We start from the raw sequence: 15,657 nt of genomic DNA, 5'->3' as shown, positions 1-15,657 counted from the left end.
TTAAACCGTCTTTTAACAGCTGATCATTTTGTTATGAGATAAAAGGTGAATTTGAAAATATTATTTGATAATCAAGTGCTGGAGGATCAGAGAGCCGTCGGGGAAGGCTAACATTTAGGCTGTTTTTGGCTCAATTAGAAGCAGTGAAATATAGCGATTCACAGAGAAAAGGATACAGTGCTGCATTAATCCTCAGAGCAAAATGGGTTAAAATTGCATCAGCAATTAGCAATCAGCAATCAGCAGGTGAACACCTGTAGGTGCAATCACTGCTGGTGCTGAAAAACTTCAGTAAACATCCAGCTGCTGCTTTTCAAAACTGTATTTCAATCTTGTTTTGTCATTTTTTGGTGTTTCTCCACCCCAGGCAGAACCTCTACCTGATTTGTATTAGGAAGCACAGCATGCCTGAATCCTAATGTACTGTGATTAATGATTATGAATTGCAAATACAGCAAAAGTAGAGATTTCTGAATACATTTTGACTCCTTGTTTGTGCCATACAGTCAAACTGAAGCTCGGTTAACACCCATGAAATGGCCCACTCGAGTGTCAAGCCAAAATTAGCATATTAAGCCTTAGTCATGAACAACAGGCCATCTTTTATCTCAAAGGAAAAAGGCACAATTCTGCCACCAAAAGCTGTAACATGAGCGTGAGCACATATTTTCAGCCTCACTAGCAGCATGGCTCTATGAATCGCACTGGAGGGGAGGGTGGTTCAACTTTTACTCACTCGCTTTCCTTTTAACTCTATCAGCACCGCCATTCAGAGGCTGTAATAGGCCTGACTGTAAATAAAGAAGGGCTGTATTTTCACTCTTTATATTTATCTTAGATACATTGTTTTTAGATATTCGGGGGGCTTGTATTGTATTTTCGAGTGTCCAGTGAAAATGTGGAGGGCCTTGAATTTTTCAAGATTCAGCCTCTCTCAGTGCAATCATTTTAATACAGCCCCTTCCACGTTAAACGTTTTCATTCAACCTGTGAAATATCTCACCATCTGCTTGAATGATGGGCGAAACATTCAGCGCTAAATTCCACCTGGGAGGGCTGCATCGTGTTGCGGTCAGGTGATTGCAGCCGTTGTAGACAATGCTTGTTATTGCACCTGCTCTGCTCTGTGGAGAATACGCACCTAGTCTATTTCTTGATGGACGTCAAGCTGCACAACCCAGATTGAACAAGGCAGGAAGTCAAACTCAGAAGCAACACACAGCAGCCAGTCAATTTTCAAAATAAAACACCCCTTGCAGACTCTGGATCAAGGGAAAATGACCAAATAAGCAAAATCTGTGCAAGTCAACAAAAGATCAGGCCGGCGTAATGCTCCATTTCTGGAACACTTTGAAGTCCAGTGGAGAACGGAACAAAGCCACGTTGCCACCCGATGAAATCTCCGGGTTAGTTATCCTCTGACACCTCCTGTAGTGACACCAGCAGGCTGAAATTTGTGTGAAATGTGCATCCATTGGCAGGATCGTCATTAATCACACGTTCATGTCATGTCACACTCAGGTGATTTCTTTTAGTCTAGCACCACCATGAGGTCAGGTGGTGTATACTCACTCACTCATTTAAACTTGTATTTAGATGTTAGCATGCTATAACACACCTAAGTAAGAACAAAATAAACATAAACTTCACACTTGCTAAACATCAGCATATTAGCATTATCATAGTAGACGTGTTACAGCACTTTTGTCTCAGTTATGAAGGATGTCTTGCATGTAGCCGTGCTTGCTAATCTTGATATCATGCCACATAATCATGTCATGCCGTACTCTTGTTTTTGTCATGGTGGCCTGGCTATGTTCAAAACTGACATGCAGCCTGGTGGAGTGCAACCGTGCATACAGATGATAATCACTTAATTTTGCTCATTTGTTTTGTCAAAGACGTCATGTCCCTCTATATAAAAGCAGCATTTTATGGTTAGTGCAGTTACTGCAGGGCAATTTTGATGATTTGGAACCAGAGAGATTTCTTTCCCTCTTTCTTGTTGGGATTGCTTTCTTCTCATTCTTTGGTCTGTGTCGTTATCTTCAGTCGCCTTCAGTCGCCCAGCGGGAAAACAGCTCTGCTCTGAAGATGCAATAGCTCACAGGAATCACACGCTTCTCTTTCCAATACGCACAGTCCATCCACACAACACACGCTCAGCGTTCGGTCCACAGCTGTAAAATAGTAATCATTTTTTAAAGACCCTAGTGATGCACGTTTTGGTTTTTTCACCTCGCCATTAAAGGTCATAAAGGCACTGAAGTGGAAGTAATGCACTGAGATTGACTCGTCACACGTGTTTGCTCCTGCAGTTTCCATTCGGCTCAGGACTGTTGGATCAATAAAGGGACAATAGATCCTGCAGCTTTGAGGTAATGCTTAGTGGACAGAACACACACTGAAATGCATAAGTTTTGTTATGCATCCATATCAGATTTGTTTTATATTGTTTTCTCTTTCAAATTATTTCCACATGTTTGAGGCTCACTTCTCTTCTGGTTGGTGGTATGCGGTTATAAAGAATCATTTCAAATGGCCAGTGGGAACAAATGATTATTAAAGGCATAAAAAAAACACATAACGGCAGCATTTGCTCTGGTGGTGATGAGCCATGCCTTCCTCCTCATCATCATACCTCATGATAGCATTTCCCACCACTTGTCTAAAATTGGACACCCTGGTGAGTCTTAGCCAGCCTACAGCGGCCCTCCCCCTCAGCTGGGTAACCCAACAGGCAAATGTAAACCTTTGAGTGAATCCACAATGAAAAGACAGTGACTATTCTCATTTAAAGGTGGCGGTGGTGGTGGGGGTCTCTAGACGTTGGTTGCCATGGATTTCTCTCAAAAGCTTTTGGTTTAATGGCACACCCACTTCTGATGTCAGCGCTCAAGGAAGGGGGAGAGGAAGGAGTTGAGAGAGAGAGGGAGAGGGAGGGCAAAGGGAAGGGAAGGAGGGAGGGGAGGGGAAGGGAGGGGTGGGGAGGCAGCCTGTTGCTCATGATCATCGAATAATCTCCTGGTACACACGAGCCCGGTGCCCTGCATGGATGGAGCAGAGATAAACGAGGCAGCAGCAGAAGCTGGAAACACAGTTCACATTTTCCTTCATGTGCGTTCTTCTCAGCGCAAACTACCAGCTGCTGATGGACACAGTGAGTATTTCCATTTGTATTCTGCATAATTCTTGTATTGGAACTTGAGTTTTTTTGCACAGGGAGACACGCTTCCTTTGCTGGAAGTTGGAGAGTTTGTCACACGCGGCAGAGCATTTGTTTTCATGGTAAGAAGTTGCAAATGAGACTGCTGACTGACATTTACGCAGCTGATTGCTCAGGGTTGATAAATGTGTTTAGCATTTTTTGGAGCGTGCGTTTACTCAGGAAGTGTTATTGTAGATGTCAGCTGTTTTTTGTTCTCACAGAATCATCAGATCTGTGCAAGTATGCAGAGCACTCAGTCCTTAACTAAAAGCGACTTGAAAGAGGCAAACACTTTTTATTATTCAGTGCTTTAATACAGTGAGATTGAGCTTTTCATTCATTCTTTTTATTTTGCATCTTTCGTCCAATCTGTCAATATGTCATTAACAGATGATGTGATTTGCATAGTGGATACACTGCATGAACACCCCGATAACAAGGCTGCAGCTGCATTACAGCATGTTATGATCTGTCAACATTAACCGATATCTCATCAGAGACAAGGGTCACGACATTTTCTCTGCCATGCTCTGCACTCAGGGATATATATACGGCATATAGTATGTTTGCAGACACCTTTTTTGAAACCTAATTTTAAAATGAAAATAAACCAGAGAAACTTTTGAGTCGGAGAACCACTTCAAGTCCTCAAACAGTGAATCACGGCAGATGTTATGCTTCAGGTTAAGAGATCATTTTGAACACAGCACATGGACTCCCTGGTGTTAGATTATTCCCTATAATGTGACTACAAGTCCTCAACGCAAATACTCAGACAAATACTCTAATGCATCAGTGATATATCAGACGTGACAGATCAGCCTCTCCCTCCTCCAGGTAATTGGGACTATAATGAAATCTAGTAATGACTTTTTCCTCCTCTAAAAGCTAATAGCGGCTCTCTAATTCACCCTCACAAAGAAGGGTCTGCAAACTAATTATAATCTGCTATTCCCAGGTGTCTTTATGTGGAAGGAGGCTGAGATACGTACCCTGAAGTGTTAACAGAGCAAGTCAAAGGGTCACGGTCCCACCAGCGGCACTATTTCCCAGAGCAGCAGTGGGTACACAAAGAGATCTTCAGTCAGGGCTCGGACTCAACACAAATCGAGTGATGAATGTGCCTTCAAAGTGTCTTCTCTCTTTCTGCAACCACATCTTTTTGCAGAGACTTCAGAGGCTGTGATTTGCTCCATGTTTTAATGAGGTTGTAGCTCTTGCTTCCTTTATATCTTCTCCAAACTGAGCTAAGGATTTTTACCAATCCACACTGTATGCAGTTTTCCAACACACCAAATTCTAGTTGTCACCTGCACCTTGTTCACATGACTTGCCGTGTCATATCCTGTGACGGGAAAGCTGTAATTTTCTGCGCTCAGCTCCAAACACATCAAGTGAATCATCTTATTTCTTCACTTCTTCACTGCACATCAGTCCAGCTAAAGGAAGCCCCGTGTGGCTGTTTGTCTGGTGAATTTATTCCATTTCATCAACTAAAGTGCCTTTTCACTCACACTGTAATAGTGTTAAGAGTTTTTTCCTTCAGCAATCTTAGATCATTCACTGCTTGTACCTTCTGTCACCTCATCCCCGTGGGGACCTGCACTGAGTCCTGGTGCAGAGATCCTTTGAAACACTCTTTTCAGAGTGACAGACAGGCAGGTCTTCACCGGCATGAGCTCGAGCCCGTCTGCACACACGGCCGGCCTCAGCACCACTTTCATCAGCCGCCTGTGAAAAAGAAATTGTTTACATAGCCTGGAGCTATTAGGTGGTCGCATGATTGCAGCTGAGCAGGAAAAGGGCATCTAAAGATGAAAAGTGAGTATTGGTTAATGCACACAGACAATGCAGAGAACCTGATGTTATGCAATCTTTATATAATCAAGTTAGTTGAGCATTCACCGACAGCGAACACACAATCATCCTCTCGGGCAAGAAAAATGGCTGAAATGACAGAGAATTAAGAAAACCACCTCCTGTACAGTGAGTGTGAGCGCAAAGGTGTAAAGTTGAGGTGATGGTGAGATGTTTTGTGGGATGACTAAATATTGTGTGTCACAGTTTGTGAGGGCTAAGAGGATGAGGGGTGCTGAGGCATAATGTGGAGCAGTGGTGCAGAAATGTGGGGATTTGGAGGGCTGGCTCAGACCCTGTCTGGGGGACAGAGTGCTTTAAGAGGATGGACAGACAGGGGACGGGCTGGGAAATAAACTGAAGACAGGAAATGGCAGAGGTGTGATGTGATTCTCAACCGCTCTTTGTAAGGACGGACATGAAAAAATATTTAAATGGCATTTGAAAAGGTTACTGTCTTTTTAGCATTTAAAATGTGGCCGTGAAGTGTGAGATGCATTCGCTCTGCCTCACTTTTAAAATGCATGTGTGGGCTGCAGCTGCAATCAAACGGTAAACAGAACAAAAATGAGCAATTATTAGTGCTATACAGCTCATTCTTGAAGAGTCTGATCTCCACAGCGCACCTCTCTGCACCTCAGAGACAGAGCAGCACAATGTGGTGGACCACAGACACAGTTTGGGAGACAGATATTGTCCAGGAGCTGCAGCGTCTTCCAGGGTTTTCAGCGTGCATTAATGCCGCCCACTTACAACAAAAAAGAAACAGTTTTGTTTACAACTATTCCTGCAGGAATTACTGTAAGGGAAGGTCTTCTGTGGGTAGAACTTCTGGCATGCCTGACTGTTTCAGTGCTTAACCAGATTTCAGTTGTGGGGGGGGGAGAGGGGTGAAGTTGGGTCTTGGCAGCTCTTGTGGTTTCAAGTCCATTTCTGGAAATACCAACCTCTTATAGTCCATTAGAGAGCAGCCAGCTGTAAAGGGAATAGGAGGAGAATTGGTTATTGGGGAGAACAAGCGGACATCATGTGGTCTGAATGGTCATTTAGACGGGGAGACAGAGTACAGGGTGAAATCCATTTTCATGTGACATCTCTCATTCTGGGCCATCTCAGTGAGGAACATTAGTTTTACAACCGTACATCATCGCTGCGCCTATAAGAACACATATGGCTGTTAGACGGCCGTGCACGCCGAGCGGCTGTCACCGGAAGGTTAACAGCTGTGAAATACGCCTCACTGTCATTGGAAGTGTCTGAGGTTCAGATTTCCATCAGAAACACTGCTCACTCATTTAATTACCATGTGTTTGTATTTCACAGACTGAGTCGAGTTGAATTGCAAATCCTCGATCCAGAGACAGATTGGGAAAGAATCTGTCCAATTCTGATTCTTTGTAAATTGCACAGCGCTTCCACCAATATCCAGATAGGCAGCAATAAATAGCAATCAATTATAAATGAACTATTCGTGTCTCTTTCTGGGACACGAAATCTGCACGTGTTCATTTTAGAAATACTAGATTTTTAGCAATCAGAAGCACATTGAACATTGTGCACATTTCTCTTCCGACTGACGAAATAAATATTACATCAAACCCTCTCCAGCTTCTAAAAGGCTTCAGAATTCTTCCGTAATTTGCTCCGCTTTGACCTTGCAGTGCTTGTTATCATTATTACGCTCATTAAAATCTTCTCAATCAATATTGGTGGTGGTGAAGCTCTCCAAAGACTCTTGACGAGGCCACAGTGGGAAATGCATGCACAATGCAGTTAGGCAACAGAGACTCACAGGCCGGTGACTCACCAGGCAATCTGGAGAACATGCCCTGTGGCTGAGCTGTGATAACGCTGGCACAGAGAGAGGCCAGACCTCAGCCGATCTGGTGGGGAGAACAGCCTCCTCTGTCTCTGCGGCGTTTCATCTCTCCTTCCGAGATAGACTCCGTCCCCCAGAGGAGGCATGTGAGGCGGAGAAGAGAAAAAAAGACCAGTTTAAAAAAATACTCCTGCGACTGTGGAGAGGCAAGAGCAGCCGCTTTAAAGGCAAAGCCAGAATCAAACAGCCTCAAGGGGTTAAGTGTGATTTAATCTGGTAGGAGAGCGGTGTAGGCCTGCGCGTCCACACTGCTGATGCGTTGTAGGCGTATCGATAACCTCCGCCGCATGGAGGGAGAATGTGAGAATTTACGGATGTCTAGCAGCAGAAAGGAGGGATTTTACACTGTTTTCAGACTTGATTTTCATTCTTGTGTTTTGGTTTTGTTAAACAGCTCTAGTGTTGATTGACAGACAGTAACTGCACTCATAATATGGAGAGTGTGACAGATGTAAGGATCCATTACAGATATGTTTCAGTGGTCTACACGATTGAACTGTTGTCTCTAGAAAGATAAATCTGCTCACGGCAAATTTCACCTGTGATCTATTTAATAAAGCTCCTAAATGAAGCAGGTTAATGCAGGTTAATGCAAGCAGGCAGAGTGCTGGAGAGAAGAGCTCGGGGTGGGTTTGCTCTAATTTCATGGGTGGAAGATGGTGCTGACTGTAATCAGTGCTCACAGAGGCTGACAGTGCAGGTGCCTAATAACCATTCAGTGACACATCCACATACCCGTTATAGAAGCCGAGGCCTCCTTCCTGACCCACAATTGGTGGTGCAGCAAATCCATGCACTGACATTTTAATTCCCGACTGGCTAACCTGCCTCCTGCTAAATTACTGTAATTGATTAAATTAGTTTGGACACAGGCCACGAGGTCCTCGCTGCTCCGGCAATATCCAGTAAACATTTTCTCTGTGGTTCTCACTCCTGCGCTTAGATATCGCTCTGTCTGTCTCTCTTTTATCTGTGCAGCTCAGCTTCAAAAAGATCTCAGTGCAGAGAACAAACTGGAAACACTGGCGTCTTTGTGTTTGCTCTCAGTAGAACCTCTTTCACAGAGTCAGTACACTCACCTCAACCAACACCAAACTGAAATCCACCCAATCTAATGGCTGACAGATTTAAAACACACACAGGTTTTTTACTGTTATATAAATATAGCTTCTTCAGTAGCTGCACCAAGCAGTTACATGAGTGAATTATCTAACAACAGCCAGTGTAACATCAGGCCATTATGTATAATTCCCAGGCTGCTGTGGGTAACAGATGTTGGTGCACACTGTGGGGAGTGAAGCTGTTATCCCTCGATGCCTGATGTATCTAGATCAGTGATCATGTTTAATGATGCGTGAATGACATGTTCATACTGCTAAGACTATTGCACAGACATGTTGTTCTTGTAGTGCAATTTGTGGATAAAGGTTGAAGGTGCAGAAGCTTAATTTAATTTTCAGTTGGTGCTCGCGTGGGAGTGATGCTTGAGGGATAATAGTCATCTGTGAGCTCGGTCACTGTAGCCCACAACTGCTTTTCCTTTGACTCAGAGTATGAAAACATTCACAACTGCAGCGTTAAATGTTTTCTCAGCATGTGGCTCTCTTTGCCAGGTTTACCCAAGAGTAAAAGAATAGTTCCACAGTTTAAGTACGCTTAATTTCTTTCCTGCCAAGAGTGAGATGAGACGATCAATATCTCTTCATGTCCATATGGTAATTATGGAGCTGGAGCTGGAGCTGGAGCTGATTACAGTATCATTGACCTGCAAAGCTGGAGAGCCCTGCAGACTCACTGTTTTAGCCCTGCACGTGCACAAATTCCAGACCCACTGTTATAGATGTATGCATGCTCAGAGAACCAGCAGAACCCCCCACAAGTTCACATGTCTGACTATTTCTTGCTGACTTGTAGCAAGGTGACTTCCTGGAGTCTTGGCATCACAGTGAGGTTGGCAGGCAGGCGAGCTGTTCCCCCCTGCTTCCAGTCTTTATGCTAAGCTAAGCTAATTGCTACATGGTTGGAGCTAATTAGAGAGGCATATTTGCAGATTAACATAAATTATGCATTTCATAGCGACCCACTGTGAAAGTGTGTAATCCAGCAGTTACTTCAAAACAAGTCATGTAAAATACAAAGCTTATTTATTTTGTAACACTGCATTGTTACAAAGCAGCCTAAAAATTAATGTAGCAATTTCAATGAAGTGACTTTGTTGTTAGTTAATGAAAATTATTTTTAAATAAAGTTTTCTGGATGCTTTAGTCCTCACATGCAGCTTAATGGAGTTTCCCTGCTTATCTTAACAGTCTCAGAAACTGTCTTTGTGTGTGAAAATGTCAAACAGGTTTCATGTTTTCGTCACATTTCTTCAGTGAGTGGGTTGCTCTGCAGGCAGAAATTGCTTGCGTACGACTGTGCCTCCTCATAATGATGAGTGTCCATTAGAATTAAAATGCAAGTGATCTAAGTGCCTCCTGCTCCAATAATGCTGCATTGTGGTATTTTCTGTTTTTGGGTTTAACAGTAGATGTTTCTCGTGGTAAAGAACTGTGGCATAATGATAAAGAAACAGCGTCAGCATTGCTACAACTTAACTCCCACAGTCTACATGAGTTTAAAGAGGCTCACAATGAACTATTAATAGGTGCTCTTCAGTAAATCAAAGCCAGAGATTTCTTTCAATCAATTATCTTTGCAGAAAAATGTACTTTGTTCTGATGTGTCACCTGTTGCTTCTCTCCTTTGCTTGTGAAGGCGACAGTGATGGCGGCAGACTGAGCACAGGGATGTGAGCAGACCAGTAAAGATGACCCTGCTGGCGGGTGATGGCTCCGATTACGACTACAGTGCTCTGAGCTGTGCCTCTGACACCTCCCTCAATGCACCTCCCCTGCAAGAGGAGGAGGCCCAAAAGGGAGCCTTCTACAGGCGGGCGCAGCGAGCCCCTGAGCTGAGCGCCATCCATGATGACGCCCTGCTGTCCAGCGCCCGGAAACTCCACGCCATCATCAATGTGGGCGGCCTGCGGTACCAGCTGCCCTGGACCACCTTAGAGGACTTCCCCCTGTCTCGCCTGGGCCAGCTGCACCTCTGCAGCAGCTTTGACGAGATCATGCGCATCTGCGATGACTATGATGTTACGCACAACGAGTTCTTCTTCGACCGCAGCCCCTGTGCCTTCCGGACCATCCTGACCTTCCTGCGGGCGGGCAAGCTGCGGTCCCTCAGGGAGATGTGCGCCCTCTCCTTCAGGGAGGAGCTGCTCTACTGGGGGGTCCCGGAGGAGAGCCTGGAGTGGTGCTGTCGCCGGCGTCTGCTGCAGCGCGTGGAGGAGTTTGAAGCGATGGAGAGGGCGGAGGAGGAGGAGGAACTCCTGGAGGATCTGCTGGATTCAGACAGTGGCTGCAGGGAGCATGTGGCAGAGTCCAGACTCAGCCGGTGCATGGGCAAACTAAGAGACATGGTGGAGAGGCCTCACTCTGGCCTCCCCGGGAAGATCTTCGCCTGTTTGTCAGTGTTGTTTGTCACCATTACTGCCATCAATCTATCCATCAGCACGCTGCCTGCCATGAGGGAGGAGGAGGAGGCGGTGAGTGGGCAAAGGGCATTTAACATATCACACACAGGGCAAGAGAAGTTACTGCAAACAAAAACATGTTGCCGAGATGCCAGGAGGTGTTTTCATGTCAGTGAGGAAAGGTCAAAATGAAGCCATGACCCAACACAGCTTCACGGTCTGCTGGGGAATCCGTCCTCCATGTTTTCTAATCAAACCACATCAAGAGTAATCAAAGTGTTGGCAATGAACATTTGAACCCAACACAGTGGAGACACAGAGGAGTTAAACCGCATCCTGAAGCTAAGCTGAGGTAGACTGACGAGTTTTTCTGAAAGCAGTCATTAAAGAAATGCTAATGATGGGATGTCAGACCTCCCTGCAGCGAGAAAAGGGACTTGTTCAGTTGTTTTGCCAGATTAGAAAAAACCATTTGAAGACGCCTCAGTCCGCTTTCATGAAATGCTTTCATTATTATGTCTGACTTCAATCACAACCATAATTAGCATGCTGGCCCCTTAACTCGAATCAAAGCGGAATATTTGAGCCACACACGCATCGTTTTCCTGCAGAGTAAAGTGCAAACAGGTTTTTAATCGACTGATTAATTCTTCTTGGATTTGGCTTTTGAAGAAATTTCTTTTTTGGATGGAGTTGGAGAGCAGCTCCAGACCCTCTGCTTTCCACTTCAGAAACAGTGTTTTAATGCTTTCACCTGTTCTTGTGTATACTCAGGAAATGAAGAGCAGATACTGTGTGTGTGGTACTATAGGTGGGAGGAGAGAGAACCCAAGATCTTAACTTTTATTTGAGACGACTACAAACCACATTTAGAGCCGCTGACTCGAGTTTCAGCAGAAGTCGGCCTGCTTTAACTCTGTATTTTCATTTAATCATGTGGCTTCTTGGTACTCTGGTACAGTAAGCAGTTAAATGTTGGACGAGTTAAAAAGTTCCATGTTGATCACAGTAGAAAAGAATAAAAGGAATGTAGTGACTGCACTTGATCTGATGAATATTTGACCTGATACTCGCGGTGTATTCACACTTCAGGACTCTCAGTGTGCCTGAATCAAGCTGTTTAATTAAAAGTGCCAGTGATCGTGTTCTAACAGCTCCGCCGCCTCTAATTTCTTGCAGCACGATAGCAAAGTGTTGCATTTAGAGAGTGCAAGTGTTCCCGTCTCTGAGCGACAGCAGGTTTGCTGGAGTTTTCAGGTGCTTGTGCGATTCCACTCGAACCATCTCTTCCTCTGTGGGAGTGCGTTTCGTAATGTTTTTAACTGGTTTTTAACTGGACTGCGTTCAAAGGCCCTGTGCCATGTGCTGTGTGCTTTGATCCTTCTCTGCCACGCATTAAATCAGCATCATTACATTGAATCTAAGAAGAACACCGCCTTTTAGGAAACAGCATGGATGTTTTACAAGTTTTGAGCTAATAGTTTTGGCACACATCAAACATAAAATCACAAAAATCAAACCTGACATTCCTAAAACTTTCTCTCTCAGTCACATTTGTCCTTTCAAAGGCGTTAAAGAGGGCTCATTTTGCAGGTGAGATTGATCTATGATGGAGAAATGGTTTGCACGCTAAAGCTGCAGCATCCCAAAGTGCTTTGCTCCTGGATTTCACATTGAAATGCTTCCCTCTAGTGACTGCAGCCATCACACACATGCTGATCATGACCACGCTCACCCATGTGTCTCTCTTCACCAGGGCACATGTTCCCAGATGTGCTACAACATCTTCATAGTGGAGACCGTGTGCGTGGCCTGGTTCTCCCTGGAGTTCACCCTGCGCTTCATTCAAGACCGCAGCAAGCTGACCTTCCTCCGGCAGCCCCTGAACCTGATCGACGTGGTGGCCATCCTGCCGTACTACATCACCCTGGTGGTGGACAGCACGTCCAAAGGGGAGAAGCGGCTGGGCTCTGGCAGCAGCTACTTGGACAAAGTGGGCTTGGTGCTGCGCGTCCTCAGAGCCCTGCGTATCCTCTACGTGATGAGGCTCGCTCGCCATTCGCTGGGCCTGCAGACTCTGGGCCTGACAGCACGCCGCTGCACGCGGGAGTTCGGCCTGCTCCTCCTCTTCCTGTGTGTGGCCATCGCGCTGTATTCCCCCTTGCTGTACTTGATTGAGAACGAAATGGCCACCACGCAGGAGTTCACCAGCATCCCCGCTACCTACTGGTGGGCTGTGATCACAATGACGACGGTGGGCTACGGGGACATGGTGCCGAGGAGCATCCCGGGCCAGGTGGTGGCTCTGAGCAGCATCCTGAGCGGCATCCTCCTCATGGCTTTCCCCGTCACCTCCATCTTCCACACCTTCTCGCGGTCCTACGTGGAGCTGAAGCAGGAGCAGCAGAGGCTCCTGCAGAGGAGGACACATTTCCTGCTGCGGAGCCGCATGGCCGGCCTGGGCAGCAACCTCTCCCTGGAGAGTGATATGCTCTTCCCTCTCGGGCCTGACACCAGAGACATGGACGACTGAGACTGTTGGACAGGCATGGACATAACTGCTAGCAGGACAGAAAGTGACAAAGACGGAGGCGAGACGGAAGCAGTGAGAAAGAGACAGAAGTGTCTCTAAACAAGATGCAGAGGAGAAAATGGATTTTTTTCTTCCCAGAAATGCAGCCTTGCTGTGTAGCAGTGTACTTTAGGATAAACATGGGAGGAGAGGCTGGCGAGAGGATTAGTATTCATTTCAAATCAAAATTTTCATCAAAAAGTTAATTATCTCCGGATGAAATGCATTATGCCACAGTCACAGGATATCAAATACAAGCCCAGTTTACAAGAAAAATAACAAAACAAAGTATTTAAGCATAAGATTCAATAGTATTACAGCAGTTATACTGCTATAACTGTTATGGATGTATTGAAATACATTATGAAATATGCCATTTGACAAAGGACGCACGGCGTCCTGATGATCCTCCAGTGACGTCTTTCATCTCTGACTTCTCCAGACGTTTTAATGGATTTGTTGATGTCCTGTGCTCCTGAGAGTGTCCCTTAATGGAGGACGCTCGCTGCTTTTGTGGAGTCCCAGAGGTTAAATGGAAGTTCTCTCTAAGCTAAAATGTGATCCACTAATTATTTTCTGAATGACTGTGCAGACTCTGAGAATGATGTTTCCTTCCTTAATATTTCGCCCCTCTGGCGCTGTCAGCCTCCACATTTTAATTATGGTGTATTAACTGTCCTTCTTCAACTCCTTGAGGTTTCATATGCAATTTTTGATTACTTTTTGACATCGAAGATAGCATTATTGTGCTTGTAATTACTGCAGTTGCTGTCCATAGCTGTTTCTAATTATTATTTCTCTCCTTAAAGTGGATTTAAACTGAAATCTGTCTGTTTCATTGTCGCTCATTTTAACTTTAACTTCCCAGTTGGTTTAGCAGTCTTGGCACAAAATTGAACACAGTGAAAACAGTCAAAGACACAGTTCACACATGGCAGACACCCAATACCAGTGACAGCATAGATGGTGTCACACAGGCAGGACGAGCACACAGCAGTCAGTGGTGGAAAGTAACTAAGAACATTTCCTCAGTGTTTACTTGACTGGAGCGTTTCCATTTTATGTTACTAAATGCTTTAATTCCACCAGAGTTCAGAGGCAAATATAGTCAACTTACTCCTCTACCCAGCAGTGTATAATGAAGCTAACCAAGTGATTGATTGTCCTGCACGAGACAGCAACAACAACCAGGATGATCACGGGACAAATCATAATACACATTCTGATGCAGAACGCTGTGTCTTAGCTGCCATGCAGTTTCCATAAAAAGCCAACTCAGCATGTAGTATCACATTCAGACAGCCCAAATAAATCTGGAACAAAATTTAGATGAAATAAGACAAACTCATGACTCACATCTCAATACTTGAAATAACAGCCCTATAGAAGCTGTGACAGAGGCCATTCTACTGCCTCATGAGTGCTTTCACCTCTGAAACTTCAGGTATATTTTGATCATAAAAGGCTCCTTCTGTACTTTTATTTATTCTGAACGCGAGTCAAAGGTCTGAACGTTTCTACAACCACTGACAGTAATAAACAGAGCAGGATTCTATGTTAGAAACTAATGTTAACATCACTGCTAACGCATGCAGCAGTCGGCCTGGCACAATGCTCTCTACCATAGCAGAGAGCAGAGCCGAGTTTCTAAAGCAAGAAGAGGTGTGTGTCGGCCCCTGGTGCTGCAACTCATGTGTAGGTGTCATAGACGCGCTACCTCATCTGAACAGATGGTGGCAGCATTGTGTCAGCAAATCAATGGAAGTGCAAGAAAGCCTCTCTCGTATGCTGTTTGATTTAAATTTGACTACAAAGTGATTGAAAATATGTTTATTATGTTCCGTCACCACACATGAGCAGGCTTCTCTTAGACTAACACACCTGTTTCATTCAGTTTGAGCCATTCCACGTGTCTTAATGAAGCTCCATTATGGCTCCAGCTACAGCAGAGAGCTCAGATCAACGCTTCTGATGCACAGATCAAAGAAAAAGCTTCGACTTTCAGCAGTGAAGTGATGTGAAAGTAACAGGTCTCAGAATGTTAAGCGTTACAACTGGCGAAAAAACCCCCAAAACATGTAAATACCGAATGAGCGAATGTAAGTAAGTACATTTACTCAAGTACTGTGAGCCACTAAAACTTGAATATTTCCATTTCATCTAATACATTTTGGAAACTTATATTGTACTTTTAACTTTGACAACTTGAGTCACTTTGCAGATCCAGATTATTAATACAACTATTAGATGATGATGTTTAATTATGAATGAAGCTTCTCTGCAACATATGAAGTTCTTGAAATGACCTCCAGCTTTACCAGCTGCCACACCGGTGATGTTTACACATTCATGATGACTAATTCTAATCAGTGATGAAGATTTGATTATTCTGGAATGGGCCATCCTCCACAGTGAGCACGTTCACTTTTGGTTTTCGGTGCATATTTTAATGTCAGCACTGATGTGTTTAATGAACAGTTTGAATGCAGGACTTGTATTTTCACACTGTGGTATTTGTACTCCATAACTCTGCAGTGAGGCCACGTTAGAACCTGCAGCCTCAGGTGAGGAGGGACCTCCTTCAGACGCCATTCACCTAAATCAGGCCTCGACGTGCACGA

The 15,657-nt window shown here is 44.7% G+C and overlaps 1 protein-coding gene across 1 annotated transcript; it reads left to right on the top strand.

The window, feature by feature from the left end:
- The first annotated feature begins 2,746 nt into the window (after window positions 1-2,746).
- Window positions 2,747-13,858, top strand: kcng1 (potassium voltage-gated channel, subfamily G, member 1). Its single transcript, XM_076740101.1, has 3 exons — window positions 2,747-3,160; window positions 9,702-10,536; window positions 12,221-13,858. The coding sequence occupies exons 2-3, from the start codon at window positions 9,754-9,756 to the stop codon at window positions 12,995-12,997; spliced, it is 1,560 nt and encodes a 519-aa protein (XP_076596216.1). The 5' UTR covers window positions 2,747-3,160; window positions 9,702-9,753; the 3' UTR covers window positions 12,998-13,858.
- The last annotated feature ends 1,799 nt before the right edge of the window (window positions 13,859-15,657 follow it).

Source organism: Chaetodon auriga, chromosome 10, assembly GCF_051107435.1.
Source record: "Chaetodon auriga isolate fChaAug3 chromosome 10, fChaAug3.hap1, whole genome shotgun sequence".
In the NCBI taxonomy this organism is placed as follows: Eukaryota; Metazoa; Chordata; class Actinopteri; order Chaetodontiformes; family Chaetodontidae; genus Chaetodon; species Chaetodon auriga.
This window is presented reverse-complemented; position numbering and strand designations above follow the sequence as displayed.

Bases quoted from the DNA above. Each gene is read 5' to 3' on its own strand.
- kcng1 (XM_076740101.1), top strand. From the start codon at position 9,754: ATGACCCTGCTGGCGGGTGATGGCTCCGATTACGACTACAGTGCTCTG. The intron at 10,537-12,220 runs GTGAGTGGGCAA...TCTCTTCACCAG, and splicing joins TGAGGGAGGAGGAGGAGGCG to GGCACATGTTCCCAGATGTG.